This window comes from Amphiprion ocellaris, chromosome 14, assembly GCF_022539595.1.
Source record: "Amphiprion ocellaris isolate individual 3 ecotype Okinawa chromosome 14, ASM2253959v1, whole genome shotgun sequence".
In the NCBI taxonomy this organism is placed as follows: domain Eukaryota; kingdom Metazoa; phylum Chordata; class Actinopteri; family Pomacentridae; genus Amphiprion; species Amphiprion ocellaris.
The window spans coordinates 7668724-7687975 of record NC_072779.1 but is presented as its reverse complement, the minus strand read 5'-3'; the positions used below and the strand labels follow the sequence as shown (position 1 = coordinate 7687975).

The 19252-nt window shown below is 39.6% G+C and overlaps 1 protein-coding gene across 1 annotated transcript; it reads right to left on the bottom strand.

Annotated features, from left to right (window-relative positions):
- Positions 1-56: 56 nt before the first annotated feature.
- On the bottom strand, positions 57-19179 carry rbm27 (RNA binding motif protein 27). Its single transcript, XM_023279112.3, has 21 exons — positions 18989-19179; positions 17429-17547; positions 15849-15976; positions 15530-15609; positions 14685-14896; positions 13911-14222; positions 12928-13155; positions 11570-11752; positions 10551-10697; positions 10276-10429; positions 9579-9732; positions 9223-9450; positions 8969-9100; positions 8473-8598; positions 8254-8328; positions 7921-8100; positions 7614-7718; positions 5023-5250; positions 4411-4494; positions 4182-4301; positions 57-2604 (listed from the first exon to the last, which is right to left on the bottom strand). Exons 1-21 carry the CDS (start codon positions 19045-19047, stop codon positions 2503-2505), a joined length of 3156 nt encoding a protein of 1051 aa, XP_023134880.1. The 5' UTR covers positions 19048-19179; the 3' UTR covers positions 57-2502.
- Between the last annotated feature and the right edge of the window lie 73 nt (positions 19180-19252).

Genomic DNA, 19252 nt, shown 5'->3' with positions numbered 1-19252 from the left:
CTAATGAGAACCTCTGATATCCACAAACATGTAAAATGACAGAGACCACACAAGAGTTTAAGGTAATATTTTCTGGAATGCTTTTGCTTGCATTTTTCCCCCCTTTGCCAATGCTGTCAATTTTCTTGCTTTAAATCAAAAAGGTCATTTTTTGTCTCTCTCTTCACCATCCAATCAATAATTTATCTTTTTTCTTTTCTTTTTTCTTTCTCTTTTTGATCATTTTTTACAAGCACCCCATTCCTCCATCTTTATTGGCAAAAGCAAACATGCTAGTAAATTAGAAATCCATTTTTACAAACAAAATACATGAAGAAAATACATCCACATCCTGCAAATATAAACAGTAACAAATCCAAAACTATTATCCAATAAACATTTTACAATTTTTTACACTATTGAGTGATAGTAGCATACAGAAGATAGTACAAAAAGTGGGAGAAAAGCTTCTCTGAATCCTCACTGAAGCAAGCAAGGACCTTGCCAGTACAGGTTGAACCCCATCAGTGACCTCATTTAAAGAAAAAAAAAAACCTCAATGAAAGGGAGCGTCAGTCTCACACCTCACTTTGACTGACGGTGTAGACGAAAACTTTCAGTGGGACAATGAGGTCACCAGCAGGCGGCTTCTGAGCATCAACAGTGAGATATGCAAACCAGACAAGAGCACGACTGACGTGTGAGGTGGGAGGAAGTCATGTTGAGTCTTTCAAACAGTTTTCCATTTGGTACCGGTAAAGGAAAGGAAACCATGCAGGTAGAATTATGCATGTAGATACCAATAGAGAAATGTGCCTGCATGTGTGTGCACTGACACTGCTGCAAACTCTCGTCTCTGTTTTGGTGTAATTCTAAATGATTAATGGATATGCTGTGATATATCAAACACTTCATTAAGCTGTGTGTTATTTGTTGAAAAAGAAGCTGAAAAATGTAGTCATTAAGCACGTTTCCTATGAATTTCAATAGACTGAATTCCTCCCACCCTGAGGATTCTAAAGTACAGTATATGCAAGGAAGGCAAAACACAAAATGTACACTTTTGTCATTGAATTGTGGTTGCAGAGTGCGTTTTGAGCGCATTCTGGCAATATTCAGATAGAGGCGAAGCTGCACTGATGCAAAATTAATAGTGTGAGGTGCACGACTCTCAGTGTCTTTCAACAGAGTGTTTTTTCCACAGCTCCGAGCAGCTTCGAATGTTTTCTTTAAAAGAAATGTGCTACTTTAGATGACTAATTTAGTGAAATAACAACGCGGACTGGTTTGAACACAAATTCAAAACTCTTGCGAATAAGCAGAGACGCTAAGCACTCTTGCTTGACCTTTTCTACCTGATACGACCTTGTCATTCGTTTAAAATGACAGAAAACAAAAAAAAAACAAAAAAAAGTACAACAGTAATTTCTCTTTCAAGCATTTACAAAATTTACAAAAGTAAATCACAAATCCTGTAAAAATTCAGCAATCCGCTGATTGTGTAAGGCAAAGAAATTACATATATATATTTATATATATATATTAAAATCAACTGTTCAGTACATTCAAACACCTGTCTATGGATCTCACATTTTTTTGAAATGGGTGATCTGATCTTTGTCCTGTCAGGCCCTTTGAAGGCGACAGATTAGAACAAGTGGAAATGTTACACACTCTTAGAAAATGTAGAACCCCCATCTGGGTGGATATTTACACAGAGTGGCACTGGACATTGAGTGAGCAACAAAAACTACAAGTGGGGAAAATGTGAATATTCACTATGAGACTGTGTGTGACACGCGTGGACACGTTTATTTGTAAACATAGTTTGGGTTTTCCTATTGCACTGGTATCCTTCTGTACCTGCACTGGCTCTACTACGGTACAGCGTCAGCACCTCCCCGTGCCGTGAGTGACTGGCTCCGTTTATTTAAGAATTCCGCCACTGAACATTGTGGGTGAAAACAAATCAAGCAAAGTGAAATGGAAACACAACCATACCATACTCTGCCAATATAGGTACGGCACAGTGCATTAATGCAGTGGAAAAATAAATAAATATCTCTCTGGTAGCAACAGAGAACGTTCTATTGGTGATGGAATGGCTGTCCCTGAACTGAGGACAAGATTTTTTTTTTTTACAAAAAACTGGTGAGAAAAGAGCTTAAATACAGTATGTATAAAAATACCTATTCACAGTAGACACTAATGTGCATTACTGATATTAATCATCTGGTAAGCACACTGAAACTTTAGTAGGTTTTTCTATCTATAAGAACAACTTAACATTTATCTTTCTCAGCAAAAGTGAGATGTTTAGTTGAGGGATACAAAAATTGTCGACCCTCTAAACTTCTTTTGATGTACAATAAAGTAAAGACGTTTTTACTTTGATTAGAGTCTAAAATTACTTCGTTTGAAAATACTGTGAAGGAAAAAAAAAAGTGAGTTCATTTATACTGAAAAACAAAAAAAAAACCACTGGATCTGCTGGAGAGCAGGTGACGATGAGTCGTGATCTCTTCATCGCCTCCAAGATCGGCTCTCATACTCGTCGTCTTCATCGTCGTCCTCTTCCTCCTCCTCTTCGTCCTCCTCTCCGGGCAAGTAAGAGCTAGCTTCCTTCTGTTCGGATGAAAGAACACCCATCGGTAGATTTAGCTTCATGCTTTTCTGGAAAGATTCCTGAACAATTAAGCTCACAGATTAATGTGCTGCGTCACAAAGGAAAGATTTTAGTCAATGCTACATCATATGTGAGAAGCTTTACACCAGATATGGCTTTACTTCGTACTGCTGCGATGTGTGGTTGTTGTAGTGCTGGGGTGTCAAACATGTGGCCCGCGGGCCAAAACTGGCACTCCAGAGGGTCCAATCCGGCCCACAGGACGACTTTGTAAAGTGTAAAGATTACAAAGAAACTGAAAATTGTAGACCGTAACAAGTTGGTTTGATCATAAAGTAAAATACTATATTGCTCATCGTTCTTTTGTCATTTTGTGTCTCATTTTTGTAATATTTTGTCTTGGATTTTTTTGTCTTTTTTGTGTATCCTTTTTGTCTCGCTTGTGTTGTCCATTTTTTTTGTTGCTTAGTAACTTTGTTTGTCTCTTGTTTTGTGTCATTAATCTCATGTTTTATCATTTTGTTTGTCATTGTGTGTCTCATTTTTGTAATACTTTGTTTTTGTTGCTTTTTGTCTTACTTATGTCATTTTGATCATAAAGTAAAATACTACATCATTCACCTGGAACTACATGTTTTGTTCTTTTGTAGACACACTGTAGATCTGTAGGTTGTAATGTGTAAATGATAAACTTGAATTTATATTTCTTAAGAAATTTCAGGTTGTTCATAATGTTTTGTAAAAAGATAATTCCTTAAATATGAACATTTTTGCACTAAAACCAAGGAAAAATTTGGAGTTGTGGTTATTTATAGATCATTATGTTATGATTTTACTGGTCCGGCCCACTTGTGATCAAATTGGGCTAAATGTGGCCCCCGAACAAAAATGAGTTTGACACCGCTGTTGTAGTGTGACATCTTGAAATTCTTTGGAATGTTCGAAGTATTCTTGATTTCATTACCATGTAAACTATACCTTCTTATCATCTGTTTCTAACCTTTCTAATGTACCAAATCGTACCCATTTTCCCGGTCTTAGTGGTTTCTCTGGGTTTCTGGAAGATATTTAATTGCTGATGCCTCTCAAACTACACAAAATGGACTTATTATATCCAAAATATGACCAACATCAAGTGGCTATGAATCAAAGGTACAAAAAGACATATTTTCAGGATGATTACCATGCCCCTTTAAAAAATAAACAAAAAATTACACAAACCGTAAATTTACCCTCATAATAGGAAGACGACAACCTCAAAAACGTAACTCAAAACATGAAAATACAGTATAAGGATTTCACCTGACAGTAATGCAGTTTTACTCAAGGGGCTAAGATGCTCTTAGTACTGAGAGGCTCGCTCTGATTTTCCATTGGGAGCTGTAGTGAAAAATTTAGAAGCACCGGAAAGAAATGTACAAGTAAAATCTGTGAATAGAACTAAAACTTCCAAAACTTTCTCCCCCACTTAGAATTTCAAGTTGTGCTGAACACCGTCTTCCTTCCTTGACTATATGTTACTAAAAACATGAGGCTGTGTTCTGAATCAAGTGTGTTTGTATGTGATGTGTCGTACCGCGTTATCCTCATCTTTCGCCTCCTCCTCCTCTGGCTCTGTTGTAACTGAGGGCGTCTTGGGCTTGTACCAAGAAATCTGCAGGACACGACCCTTGAACTTTGCTCCCTGGTTGGCTGCCTGGAGAACAGAATGGGAGAGGTGACTGCAAGTTAAAATACCAGCTTTTATTGATAATTCATAAAATATCAGGATTTTTTGAACCAGGAAAAGCCAGCATGTGACTTACATTCTCTGCTTCACTCCGTGTCTTAAAGGTCATCACGACACTGTTGGCATCTTGGTCACGGAGTTCCTCGATTTCGCCAAATTTCTAAGAATGAAAGAAAAAAAAACTGTATGATTTCACATAACATGAAACAGAGTTACACAAATCAACAAAAGTATGACTCATCAGTGGCAAAACTTCTAATGAAAATATCTTTGGGAGAGTTCTAATTTATTACCAAGAAATATACAGTCATGGAAAAAATTATTAGACCACTCTTGTTTTCTTCAGTTTCTTGTTCATTTTAATGCCTGGTACCACTAAAGGTATAGTACCTGAAGAATACAATGAACACGACAAAAAATGATTCCATAATACTTTATGTCCTATTTGACATGCTTAATTGTATTCCCAGGGTATATAAGAGGCCATTTCATGTCATAAGTAAATATCAGCTCTTAAATTAAACTCTTATGAACTATTTTTGTTGTTATCATTAAATTTGTCCAACCAAATGTACCTTTAGTTGTACCAGGCATTAAAATGAACAATAAATTAAAGAAAACAAGGGTGGTCTAAAATCTTTCTCCATGACTGTATGTATCTATATGATATATATACACATGTTCTCACCACAAAGTGAGGCATTAGCTCTTCCTTCTCCTCCTGAGTGACCCCTAAAATAGCCAGGGCTCTGGGTCTGTGGTCCACCACCATGCGGTTCACGACCCCGCCGCGAGCCATCATGTCCCGGTTTCGGCTTCTGCCTCGGCCCACATGCACTGCACCAGGCTCCGCTGCCATCTTCCCTCGGCCCCGACCTCGACCCGCTGGAGGCCGGATCAGACCCAATCGAGTTGCCTAAAGGAGGACAGAGGGGGTGGTTTAATGTTACACAGTAACTAAGTGAATGTTGCTTCTTTTCAATACACAGATAAGAACATATGGACTTTATCTGGCTGTATTAAAAAAAAACATTATGACCAGTTATTGGAAACATAAGCAGACAGTGTTCCTTGATTCTGCACTGTTGCTTTAAATATAAAAACAGATATGACAGGAAACCATCACATGCCATCAAAGTGATTATGAAATTATCAAATCTTTATTTAGAAGTAATAAATTCCTGAAAAATCACAGTAACACACAGGCTAAATATCACAGATCTCCAGAGCTCAAACATTCTCCACAAAGTCAACTATGGTTTCGTACTCTGTCACTCTCTGTCCTTTACCATTAGTTGTCACTCTTCCATTTTTAAAGCCACATCTTCTCGCTTCCTAACCACTCCACAACCTCGCAACCACTCTCCCTTCCATTTGTCCCTCCCTCACTTCCCCCTTTTAATTGTCATCCCGCGATTTTCTTTCAAGGACCAGCGACTCAAACTTTAATGAGACGGGGCTCCATCAGCGTCAGACTTGTGTCTGATTTGGCTTCGTTAGCGGCTGCTCCTCTGGGTTTGCTTAAGTGGCTGCAGTTTAATGCGCAGAAGGAGGTCTGGGTTTGGATGGATTGGGGGGCAGGAGGGGGGAGTGTATGCATTTTTAACAACTAGCTAATTTAGGACCTTGAGGTTAAAGAAGAAAAAAAACATGCTAAGCAGGGTGTTGCTAAGAAAAGCTATCTTGTTATTAGCCTGATCTTGAGACACAGTCAACCTTATCTGTGTTCGTGTGCTCGGTGAGTTTAGAGGGGAAAGGTGATATGGGCTCAGTCTGAGCTGACTAACGAAGTGCTACCATGACTGACAGTGTTTGCTGGGGCCAAAATAAAATCAATTCAGATGGCTTTTAAAGCCACATAATATGTTATTGTGCCAGTTTTCATCTGATTATAAAGTAATGTCAAAGATTAGAACTATCAGATTCGATCCTTACAGCAGTCGCACACGTTTTCTTCAAAAAAAATTTCTATGGTTTACCAATTCATCCCGCCCTAAATACAAGTAACACTCATTCCTTCCAGCTGTTCCAACGTTAAAAACAACTGGAATGTAATAGCACTATTACTGGTGGTATTTATTTCTCTCTGGGAATGAAAGCAAATTATATTATGAATTTTATTGGTGACTGCCTACGTGTGTGCAGACACCGTTTCTTTCCTCCCTTTGCAGAACAGAAGCGACTACAATCTTATCTGCAAACTTCCTCTAAGGCATTTCTTGGTATCACATCCTCCAATTCAGCGCTCAAGAAAAATGTTGATGATGCAAGATGCTGTCACTGTGTATCTCTCTGTGTGTGGTGCGTCTTTGTAGACCTGTTTGTGGTGGTGCTGGCTGGTTTTTCAGATCATTAGTCAGGGGTATGTGCTCTTTGTGTATGCACGGTTTTCCATAACATTGTAAAAGTTCGGCAGGCTCGCAGTATAGGAGCTTTAAAATCCTAACAGATTTTGAAATCAAGTTACTTCACACATATAGACAGAAATATTCACAGATATTTTTTCTCTAATATCCGGCATGCACACCCTGCAAGATGGGAAAATAATGGTGTGCAAGATATTATTATGAACGTCGTTACTACATTATTGCACAGGAAAGTAGATACAGTGCAGCAATTTGCTGTAATGGTTGGCAGGATGCGGTTAGCATGATTTGTTTATTTATCTATGAAGTGAGGTTTTTCTAAAGATCAGTATGAATATCTATAGCTAATGGTACGCTAAAGGGTTAAAATGTTTAGCATGGATAGGTATAGACTGAACGAATCAGTTAAAACTGAACAATGTAAGGAACTTTAATGTCTGTCTTCATCTTCTTCATCTTTGTGGGATGTGGAGTGGAACCGGAGAAGAATACATGAATGTAGTTAACAGTAATGTTGAGTCAAGTTTAAACTGTGGAAAAATGTAAACCACAAAATTACATTTTGAGCCAGGTCTTGTGACATTTTAAATTCCACAATACTCAAAAATTCTCCACCATTATGGGGAAAAAGGATACTGTACCCGTCAAAGAAAAGTGGAGGTTGCCATATCAAACTGAATTCAACTTATACAATAACGTGGCTAGGCTTGCAAGCATTTTCAGTCTGTTTATTCAGAGTCTTTCATAGTTAAGCAGCAATAAAAGTGTTTGAGCCATGCACTTTAATGTGCTGTAGACTTGGGAATCTTAGAACCTCAAAAAGACAGCCTGAAAACACGAGCACGAACTGATGCCCCTCCATGCACAGCGCCTATGCCCTAGAGACCCTATAAAACCCTGATGCGTGTATTACCTCCACCTGTAGTTGCCCTAGTTTCCTCTTGAGGTCTGTTGTGTCTTCTCCAGAACTCATCTTTTTGTGAAAGTCCAGTTCTGCATCTAGCAGTTCCTTCTGGGCCTGGTTATATATTCAGTAAAATAAAATATATAAAAAAAAAAGCTCACTAAACACAACAATGTATTGTGTGTCCAACAAAGTTTATCAAAGGTAAAACATAAGTGTGCAAGTTGGTTTGTCAAATACTCATATCATATTATGATATGAATAGGAGCAAGCCTTTCTTTTAAAAACAAGCTGAAGAAGCAGAGTCTGAACTTACATCAGTCTTGGTTTTGGGCTGGCTGTGGTTGGTTTTGCCACCTGGGAGGACCTGGGAGGCAGGGTTCATTTCATTCTGCATCTGGGTAATCTTCTCCGTTAGCTCCTTCAGGGTTTTCATGATGTTGGCTCTCTCCTCAGGTTTCATACCTCGGTTCTTCTCCAGGCGGTTTATCAGTGCCTAGAGGAAGAAAGACAAGTAATGAGAGAGAAGAAGGTGTAAAAAGAAACTAAAGAAAGAGAGGACAAAGGTAAGATAAACACAATATGTGATGAGAAGGCAGGAAAAAGAACGGAGTACAGAGTACAGTTAATTCAGAGATAAATGTCTTACTTTCTGACACTCAATCTGTGTCTTTAACATCTCCTGCTTCTTCTTTCTCATATCTTGCTGAAGTTTTAAGGCCTCCTAAATAAAAAAGACAACAAACATTCAAAAGTGTGGAAAATACACTATTTCCGGTGGTGGAAATATTATTTTCCAGTGGTAGCCCTTGACACAAGCAAATGGCTAATCCCAGCTGTTATTCTTGTAGCAAATTAAGCAACATGCCTGTTTCTTCTTAAGAGCTTCCTGTGCTTCCAGTGCTTTTCCCGTTTTCCCAAGGCTCTTGGAGGATGACTTGAGGGCTGTGGGAGTGTAGGAGCTTTTCTGGGTGTTTGTCAGTGCAGGCACCACCTAAGTGGCAACACAGACACATTTAGGTTGTCAGAATGAGACTGTTGACAGCAGCATACCTGGACGTTAGCAAGAATGTATTTTTAATTACAGAGAACTCATAAATCAATGTCACATCTCAGGATTTCAAAAAATATCTACTTGGTCAATACAACAGCATGAATGCTATGTAACAAATATTAGATGAACAAACAGAAACAAATATGCTGAATAAAGGTAGTTCGCCATTGAACATCAGCATGTGTGTAACTCAATGTATCCCTGTGCAGCCTCAGAGAGTTGTTTAATTTGGGTGACTCAATCAACGATGCACAGAGACGCAACATGCCTGGTATTTTCTGCATTCTGCTCAAGATAGATTAAAACGTACAGTGACAGTGTCTGTGTTTGGATTCAGGGTGTCCGGCTTGGTTGTAGCTATGGTCCCAGCGGCTGCGGTCAGGTGCTGTTTGGGTACAGTCTTGTTCAACACATATGCAGCTGGATTGTGCTGCTTAATCCCCTACAGACAGAAGGAAAAAAAAAGAGTAAATCAAATGATGGGTTAAAAAAAAATTATTAGACTGAAACATCAGCATAATAACGATGCAATGACTTGTGTATGTTTCAGCTCTTTATACTAACCTTATGCATGTTGCTGTGCTGCAGAGCCTGGCTGGGTGCCGACCCGGCCGCCTGGCTGCCGGAGCTCTGGTCCTGCTGCCCTGTGGTGTTGGTGCCAGGCTCACGGTGCCAGTACACGCGGATGAAGCGGTTGTTGAGGACTGCCTCGATGCTGGATATCGCCCGCCTGGCCTCTTCGTTCTTTGTGTACTGGATCAATGCTGCCTCTGGGTCTCCGCCAAACACCACCTGGATTGAGAGCACAGTGTTCAGGTTTGATGCCTTTATGCGATGACACAAATTCCTCTGTACAGCTGGACTTAGTGAACTCGGTGGTGAACAATCCTTCCAAAAAGCACACACACAATGCATTTTACCTGTATATTGACGATGGTTCCAAACTTGCTGAAGTGCTCATTGAGCTTGGTGATGTTGTTGAGGTCACGTGGAATCTTGCGCACCTCCAACTTGGTGTTCACATAGTGATTCCTCTTGGGAAAGATGCCTTTATGTTGGTTGTTAAAGCTCGGCCTAAAACAAGAAGAAAATTGTGATGTTGACATGTTAAGTTTGACACAGCATTTTACTTTATCAGAAAATAACAATGGAAAAGGCAGGCAGGCAAATCAACATTTGGGCTCACAAGTAATGAAAGTAAGTGAAATAGAATTAAGTTTTATGACCTGAGATGACTTCATATTGAAGTTCCTACAAGCCATATATAGTTATATTTTTAGGAAGGCTAAATGGCAATGCTTGACACTCAAGGTGGATTACAGGTTTAGTCTTTGCAAGAGAATAGCATCCTAGTCTTGGGGATGTTTGTGTGCATCTGCTCCTACAAGTGAGACCAAAGATAGGCTGCTGACCTGAGTCACCTCGGCTTGAAACAAAGCTCCCTTAGCAGTAATGGGAAATGGGGCGAGGCACCCAATTTGATCAAATTTCAGCAGGCTAGCTTCTTCAAATTTCTTTACAAAACCACTACTGCTGTACACAATACAAGCAATTCTAGATTTTCTTTATGTGCAAGAGTTGTCTCTCTTTTCCCAACGTGTGTCTGTGAATCCTTACTTCTCCATCCAAGGTTTTTTAGCTGCTGGTCCATCGGTAGTAATGGGTCCGATGGTCCTCTTCCTGCTGTCTTGTTCAGTGTTAAAACGTGTCGCATTACTTCCAGGAGTGCTGGTTGCTGTGGCAGGCTCTGTCTGGATCACTATGTTGGCAGCTAAACGATAAACACAGAGATACAATAACAATTAGGCAGTAGGAGCAAATCAATCTTTGGCCCATTTCTCAAGATCAGTTTTTGGAAAAAGATGCGTACTACAAAAGGAAGTATTTGCTACCTCTGGAGCCTTGTCCTTCGCTGGAGGTGAGGCCGATGAGGTTAGAGCGTTGGGTCTGCACGCGGGGTATAAACTGCCGATATGGGTTACGGCCTGCTGCAGTCAGACCCGGAGATTCTGGGTTGTAGCCCTCTGGATCATAGTTGTCTAACGTGTAAAAAGAAACATACACACACACACACAAGTTGTTAGAAGGAACCAAAAAGTAACGCATTTAAGCATTAAATTGAAATTGCTTAAATGTGTTCAGTGGAGTGACAGCAATCTGTGACACTAGTTGTGCTTTATGTAAATATAAATATTTCATATTGTTGAAATATATATACACACACAAATGCATGAAAGAAGAAAAGAAATTAAAATTACAGTCTACTGACAGACATAAAAAAATCCAAATAACAACATGATCATTTTTTTACACTTAACTACAGCTTAATGTATCACAAACGTAAAATTAGGAAAACAAGACACTTCATAATTCTGGCTATCAAAGTTGAAATGAAGCAAAAAGAAACATTTAGTTTGTAAATAACAAAAAGTAAACCCATTACATTTGAACTACATCTTACATTTTCTGTATAACTGAAAATATTCATGAGCTGACTTATAGGAGAAGCACTCAACACAATGAGACATGGCAGAGTTGCTGTTAACTTCTCTGTGCCTCTAAAGTTAATAAACAGTGCTACCCTCTGGTCCACAGTTGTTACTACAGTCTGAAGAAACGCATATACATCACAAACTGAATAAGCAATGTCATATAATAAAACTCAACAAGACTGAAAACAGAAAAACAAGGCCCTTGACAGTCTGTAAAACATAACTTAACTCTTTCTGACTTAGTAATTTTCATAATACAGTAAACTTAATCTGCTGTAACTAACTTTGCACAGTAAATTAAAAGTTAAAAAAAAAAACATTTAATATAAATGAAAGGAAAAATCCAATCAAAAGCAACAGCAGTGCCCCTCCAAAAACACATAGCCCCAAATCTGAACAGGAAAAGCATCTCCGCTTACATTCAGACTGGACATATTGGGGACGAAGAGACACAGATGAGGACGAGGAAGGAGGTGGAGGAGGAGGAGGAGGAGGAAGAGTAGGTGGCAGTCCCACACCAGGCGGTCCGATAGGAGGAGAGGAAGTGATTGCAGATTGGTGGTTGGGGGTGTCAATCCCACTGGTTGCTATCAGTGGGGGTCCTGAGGGAGACACAAGCCCAAGCTAATTTCTCAGGTATATTGCAGGTATTACAGTGAGTGAGTATGTAGTCTGAACTACTACTGTACATACTTCTATGGTATATAAGGGGAGTTCAATGCAATGGGTAAACTGTATTACCTATTTTACATCTAGCAAGACTAAAAAAAATCATCACTGTTTAACAACTAGCAAAATAAAACACAACAGACTGCAATGTTTTAGTGACAGTAACATCCCAAAACATATAATATAATATAATATAATATAATATAATATAATATAATATAATATAATATAATATAATATAATATAATACAGAAGAGATGTAAATACATAATTTACGGAATTTGGACACGTACAACAGAAAAGCAAAGAAAACAAACTGTTTTTCCTCTTTTCTTCTGTCTGACTCTATTAGTATTTAGCTACACAGCGATTTTTAAGCCTTGCATAAAATTTGCATCTAAACAAAGATTTTTAATTATTCAAGGGTGGGTAAGCGCATTATGAATTCGACAAAACAGGGCAAAACAGAGTTGCTCCGTCACTGTGGAAGTGAAAGGCAAGCTGGTGTGCATGATAGGTGCAGTGCAGAGCAACCTCAAGACAAGACAGGCTGGTTTCTTAGACTACCGAAAGAAGAAAAAAGTTTAAAAAAATTTTTAAAAGAACTTTCCTTCTCTGAGTGTGCAGCGTAAGTCGCGAGAAGGTTGTCACACATAGCATGTTATTTACAATTTATACTGATAATACTATATAAAAAAGCTTAATTTTCAATGTAAAAACTTCAAAATGCCTTCCAATCCAGACACTGAAAGTGGATCATTTGAATGTACTATTTGTTTATTTCCTTGTGTTTAAAAAACATCACATATATGGATACAGTGTTCATAGGAAAGGGTAGTCACTTAGACCTTAAATGACCAAAGACAAAATGTGACTACAATGAAAAGGGAAATAATAGGAAAGTGTGTCTTATAGGACAATAAAGTTTTAAAGGGGTGGATAAACTCTATTCTTGCTCTGGCTGAAGCGGTTTGCAGAAATCACAGGTCAGCGGTTGGTTTTACAATTATGCTAGCCACCGAAAAATTTAATACAGACATCAAATTGCACAACTTTTACTGACTTCTACACGTTGCAATCTGTGCACCAAAGCGGAGGTAATACTTACCCGCCATGGGGAAGATGCCCGGCGGTGGCGGCTGGCCGTAGGGTGGCATCGAAGGCATCCTGAGGGAGGGGGGCGGCTCAGTGATTGGGGGCATGGGCAGGCCAGTCGGGGGCATAACGGGTGGGGGCGGGAACGGAATGATGTTCGGTAGATTGACATCGTCGACAATGAGAGGATCACTGCCATGGTCGAATGGACACAGGTCACCACGAACACAAAACCCTTTTTCTGTGTGAGCGAGAGAGAAACAAATATTTAATAAATAAGAATTTTCATATCAACGGTGTACAGGTGTTATTGAAGAAAGGCTAATAAGTCATCTAGGCATTTTTTCTCCAGGCGCCCTTTGAGTATGTGACCAAAGTTTATTCACATGAAACACAAACAACTATAAGGAAAATAACAACAAAGGAAAAATCAATGAGAGGGAATATAATAGATGAACAAATGCCCGCATTCAAAGCAAGTAGAGTTCATGCATTTACCATGCGGTCTCATTAAGGAACTGGGTCCCTAGTGGCTGTGTTTGAGCACTGTGTCAGTGGGTAAGTTTAAACTCTTCTGTGCCTCCGTGTAGAGGAGGATGCAGGCCTCCTAGCTTTCCTGCCTCCCTCTGGGGACATGGGAGGGAGTGCTAAACAGTGGTCATTAGTGAAGAGACTAAACAAGGCCCTAAACCCTCATGGGACGATATCACAAGAGCCAGAGCAAATTTTACAATCACTATGTCATGTACTGGAAAACTGTGTTGAACATTTTCTTTCAATCTGAACAACAACTTCAGTGTGATTGTTTGTTTTTTTTAGTGCATAGACAGCATCTTTTATATACAGTCTAGTAAAAAATTTACGTTGGGCCATAGCAGATAAATAGCTGTATGAAAAAACGTTTCAGCAAAAAACACAAAAACAGCAAAAATAAAACAGAAGGACTGACAGAAAACAGGAATCAAAGGAAGTGATAAAAGAAAATTCTGGTCCTACCATCATAATCCCTGCAACGCTGTTTAAGTGAAGCACTTTTATTGCTGAACGGCTTGCCGACGCCATCTTGCCTCTGGGTGCCATAGTAGCCAGACCAGCTGTCTGTTGTGCTATCTGGCAGGTGAGCTAGTGTTGCCACAGGACCCCCTCCAGCGGACGATGAAGAAGAGGAGGAAAAGGGGTGCGGAGGCGTGGGCAGGGGCAGGGGCAGGGGCAGGAGAGGTGACGGGTGCTGCTGCTGGGAGCCAGATGTGGTGGAAGAGTTGTAGGCGTCGGTATCCTTTCTTTCCACCTCAAACTTTGACTTGAAATCTGTTGAAGACAAGCAGAGACATATTTAAAAAAACAACACAAAACGTATTACAGTTCTCTAAAGTCTGTTAGGTTTGAGCTTTTTAAAAGCAGCTGCTTCTCTCATCATGCCAAACACAGATATGCAGATTAACCTTGTGTGTAATAAGGCCAATTCCAGCCCATGTTGTTGAATCCCCACTGATACAACTGCAAAGCTGTCCACATCACTCCTTCTTTCCTAACCACTCCCAGCAACACTGACCGACGATCCAAGAGAAAACTATACAATCAGCTACATTCGGAACTTTGCTCAGTCTCTTCTCCACAATCTAAAGCGCCTCACATCCAGGGTGGCTCCAGCAACACTTCTGCATCACTAATGCACAGTTCAACAGTGCTTACAAGAGCTTCAGGAACTTCTGCACTCCTGGGTCTCCTCCCTTGTGCTGTTGTCATTGGTTGTGGGGGTAACTTTCTCACCTCTGCCTCCTCTGTGCTCCCTGTCCCTGCTCTTTCCTCGGCTGCCACTCCTGCTCCGGCTGCGGCTTCTGCTCCGGCTGTAGCTCCTCCCACGGGGGCTTCCTCTGCGGCGCTCGTGTCGCTCCCGCTCGCGATGGGAGTCGCTGCTGCTTTTCCCATGCCGATCAAAGTCACGGCGCTTGCGCTCATCTCGCCTCCTGTCATCGCGGCTCCTTTGTGGTTGTAGAGTTAGATAAAACACATCTGAATTACTATCTTTGGGCATGTTTTAAATGCAAGAGTCCAACAGGTACAGTTAACAGGTATCGAGCAGGAGTACCAGCATAATCCCTTTTATTCCCTGAACGTCGTTAGCATTAAAAGTCTTCTGGCGTTTCATTAACAAACGCTTTTACGCAATGAAAGTTCAGGAAAGTACAAATAATCCAAATGAATTAAATCAGTAACGAATAACACTATTTCTGTGAAGTTAAAAAGGGATTATGGCATGATTACGCTGTTTTAATTTGCAAAATATAAATTACACAATAAAGCACATTGCACTGTTGTTTTGAATCATTGTACAGCAGTCGCTGTACTATCCCATCCCCTGTAACTAGATGCATCACAGCCAAGGGACAAGTTACTGGACACAAGGGCCTTCATCAAGCTGAAAGCAGGACTCATGGGGTTTGAAACTAACCATGCAAATATAGGCACACGACAAAATCTCTACACAGCGACACCATGCAAACTAAAGGGTTTAGTGCATATTTCAGAATGAGACAGAAATTTAAATGCTATACACATCTGTACATGCATTTTGCTTGGTGAGATTAAACAAATCCTTGAAGCCACAGTCATACCTTGAGTCATTGAAGTCAGAGCGGTTCCTCAGAGGACTTCTCCTTCGCCTGTTTTCTCTCTCCTCTTCTGGGGTTTCAGCCTTGAGGGAAAAACTGTTAAGTTACATCTTAAACTCTCCTCTAGTTTGTATTTTTATCATCGAAAGAGATTTTTGACATATAAACATTTCATCAACGCTGTGATCTAAACCGTCAAAAGCAAACAGGATGTCCATCTCTAAGAAACCACTATAAAGACGATATGTAAGTAGACTCATTTCCAGGAAAGCTATTTATTGTCAGGGTTCAAGTGAGGCCAAAAGCATCTCTCCCAACTTACCTCAACAACATCAGACTTGACTGCAGGTGGTTTAATCTCCTCTTTAGGAGCTTCCTTGGCTGCAGGATTTCCCAGGTAGTTCTTGGTCGTGAGACACTCAAAAAGTTTATCGACAAATCCTACCGTCTCTGCAAGAACAAAATTGATCTTGTGAATACATTTAACCTTCACTAGAACTCTGTGCAGCAAGAAAAAGGTGCCCTCAGGCATGAATTGTACTGACATTCCAGCTGAATCACCGTAATCACTTTTCTCCTGCAATAAATGCTCCCAAAGAATAATGAATAACACACACAGAAACAGCAGACATGAAACAGAGAAAAGCTGCTTGATAAAAATGCACGATACACCATCATAAAAGGAGAAAATGCATTTCCACAAACTAAAATACACTTAAAGAACATAATTTAAGCCCTGTGAACTGTATTAGTAAAATTCTGATGGGCTTTAGAGTTAGTAACTTCCAGTATGATTATGTTTACAAATGGTTAAAGAATCAGGAGTGATTAACTTTAATCAGCGGCTTTTTGTGGGACCAAATTGCAGTTTTAAAACCCAGAAGTCTTGATAACTGACAATGTAGTTGCTGTGACGTAGGTGTTAATCACTAGCTTAATCAAACCCTGTACACACATTATCATCCTACACTGATTGCAACACTCTACAATTAAAAGTAAAGTGGAAGATTTGTATAATCTAAACTGTGCAAGAAAGACGAGCATAAATCAACTCAAGTTCTGCATGTTGATGTTTGATGAGACATGCTACAAACATGATAGGATGTATATAAGAGTATCTTCAAATGACATAACACTCCATCTGGTGGCCATAATAGGGATTCACAAGTGGTAGATGGTGTTTATGTACAGGTGATTGCATTGCTGAATGTATAACTTACACTTGTGCTCTGGAAGAAATCAAAAAAAAAAAAAACACTCCTCACCTATAAACCCGATCTTCTATTAACATGATATCGTCTTGTAGGATGCAAACTACATAATGCCAAAATAAAACTACCCCTTGGTAACACACATGACTTCTGAGATAATACTCCTAACAGTGAAACTGTAAGCACTTCTTATTTCCCTACATTTGCACTATTTAGCTCTCTGACCTATATCAAGCTACAACTTTAAGTGTTTTTGAGTGGAGGCTAACATTGCCAGTTCAATTTTCACTGTCAGTTTTGAAAGCTAAGCTAATGTGCCTCATCTATCACACTTTATGCCCCATGAATTAAAGATCTCTTATTCAAAATTATGTTTGGCTTTGTTCATAATCAACCTGTTTCCAAAAAGCTAATTTTCTGTTAAGATCCTCATAAACTCAACCACTATTTTCTATTAATCTTTTCACTCATTAACATCCACAATGCCACCAGTTGTGATTTCCATAGGATTTGTGACATAATTGCAAAGCCTGTACTGTCTGATATGTGCGAAGGGAATAAAATAATTGTTTCTCCCTTGCTTACTCAGTGATGGGAGTAAAATGTTTGCCGCATTGTCTTGATCTGGAAGAGCTTAATAGAAAAACTGAATGTTGTCATATTAGCAGAAAGGCCTTCTGTGAAGTCATACCTTTTTGTAGAAAGACATCAAGCTGATCAGCACAAAGAGCTTTCAGCTCCTTCTCCGGTTTGTCCTTCTTCACAAGAGCCACTACATAGTTGGCTAACGCAGAAGGGTCAGCATCACATCTGCAAGTTAAAATACATATATTCTAAATTACAGCAACCCAATCTGTTACTTTAATTATGCAATGCAAAAAGGAAAATGCAAGGCAGTGTTTCCCAAACTATTTAATAATTTAAAAAGGAGAAACAGAACTGGGGGGCAAAACACATTCCTAATTTTTTATTTAACCAGTTGCTATATACTGTGTGACAGTGGTGTTCAAGTATCTGTGCACAAAGAAGTTTTGAAAACCAAATGTAATCACAGCTTTACCAAGCTTCCAATCCTTTAAACCGAGTGGAATAAAGACATCATCATCAACTTACACAATATTTATATGCAAAAACTAATTTTTTTTCAAAATCAAGCTTAAAGTCCTCTCTCAGCCAGCAATTAGTGGATGCACTGCAAAAGCATGAAAACAAAAAGTCTTAACAAGTCCAAGTCAGTTTATAACTACCTACATGACTACTAGCTGACATATTAAACAAAACGATTAACTCTCATGGCTGCCGTCGTGTCCATTTGACCTTAAACAAACGTCAGCACTCCTGATCAAATAACAGACAAAATAACTGACCAAACACCCTATGATCAGATATTAGCAACAACAACAAAAAACACAAAACAAGAATGCAGCTACACTTTTGCTTCAAACGGGGAGTCGATGTTCCTGCAACTAAGCCAATTACAATTTGAACATTTAATTAGGAAAGCCACCTCATTTAGAGTCACTCCGGGAGCAAATCAGACCTGACAGTAGTTCAAGAGCACGACTGTCAGTAAATGTTGCTGCATCACCTGTTAAACAGCAACTGCAACACCATCGACTCCTCCACACTTTACCCTCTTTTACATCATTTTGTCCAATATTTCAATCAAATATTTCATTCAGCTGTTTGGACTCTTTGGAATAATCTTTGTGAACTTCTAATTCTGGTAACTGTAATCATTTTGGCCTTGGGAACAAGCAGAAACAGAGTGTAACTATGGTAACTGACAGAACAAATGATTCATACTTATTTAGCTATTAAACGTGTTTAACTGATACTTAAAACGTAACTTTGTGACATGACGCTTTGTATATTCAACAGATATTTTAATCACAAGTACAAAAATACAAGTTAGGCTTTGTGTTGAAGCTCAGTGGCTTGCTACAGAGCTGTGATAAAGTTACACTATCGAGCGCACAACTGCATGCCTAACTACCCCAAAATAACACTGCGACAAACCTCGACAAACGCATTGCATCGTGCACAGTTTACATTTGTGTTATTTAACCAACTGCAAAAGTAATGTCGCTTCTTTTTGCTGCAAAAGGCCAGCTAGCGGCAATGGTGGTTAGCTAACTCGTGCAAGAAACTGCAATCTGAGTCCCCATTGATGCCTGGCTAACCCACAGGCTAGCCCGCTAACGTAGCTACGTAGCATGCGAGCTAAATGTCATTTCAATTCAACACTCACATTGGCTCCAGGAGTTTTGCCAGCCACGACTTCAAGGCTTCCACATTCTCTATGATCATCGTGAGAAAGACTACAATGCTGTCTATAAAAAGAAAGTGCGTTTCGACAACCCTACTTTCATCGTCTATAAATTTATAAGCTTTAAGGCCTTCTGTCTCTCCTCACTGGCAGGTCGGGCGAAATGTTTTACGGCATGGCAACAAAAGTCGGGTTGTCGTAACGCAGGCCCCACGACGGACGTTGTAGTGCAACCAACAATGGTAA

What these genes read in the sequence shown, in the direction of transcription:
- rbm27 (XM_023279112.3), bottom strand. Translation starts at nt 19,047, where the DNA reads ATGATCATAGAGAATGTGGAAGCCTTGAAGTCGTGGCTGGCAAAACTC. An exon ending in GCGTTGCAGGGATTATGATG is followed by an intron (nt 13,156 to 13,910) that starts GTAGGACCAGAA and finishes TCGCTCACACAG; the next exon opens with AAAAAGGGTTTTGTGTTCGT. An exon ending in AAGCTCTTAAGAAGAAACAG is followed by an intron (nt 8,329 to 8,472) that starts GCATGTTGCTTA and finishes TTTTTTATTTAG; the next exon opens with GAGGCCTTAAAACTTCAGCA.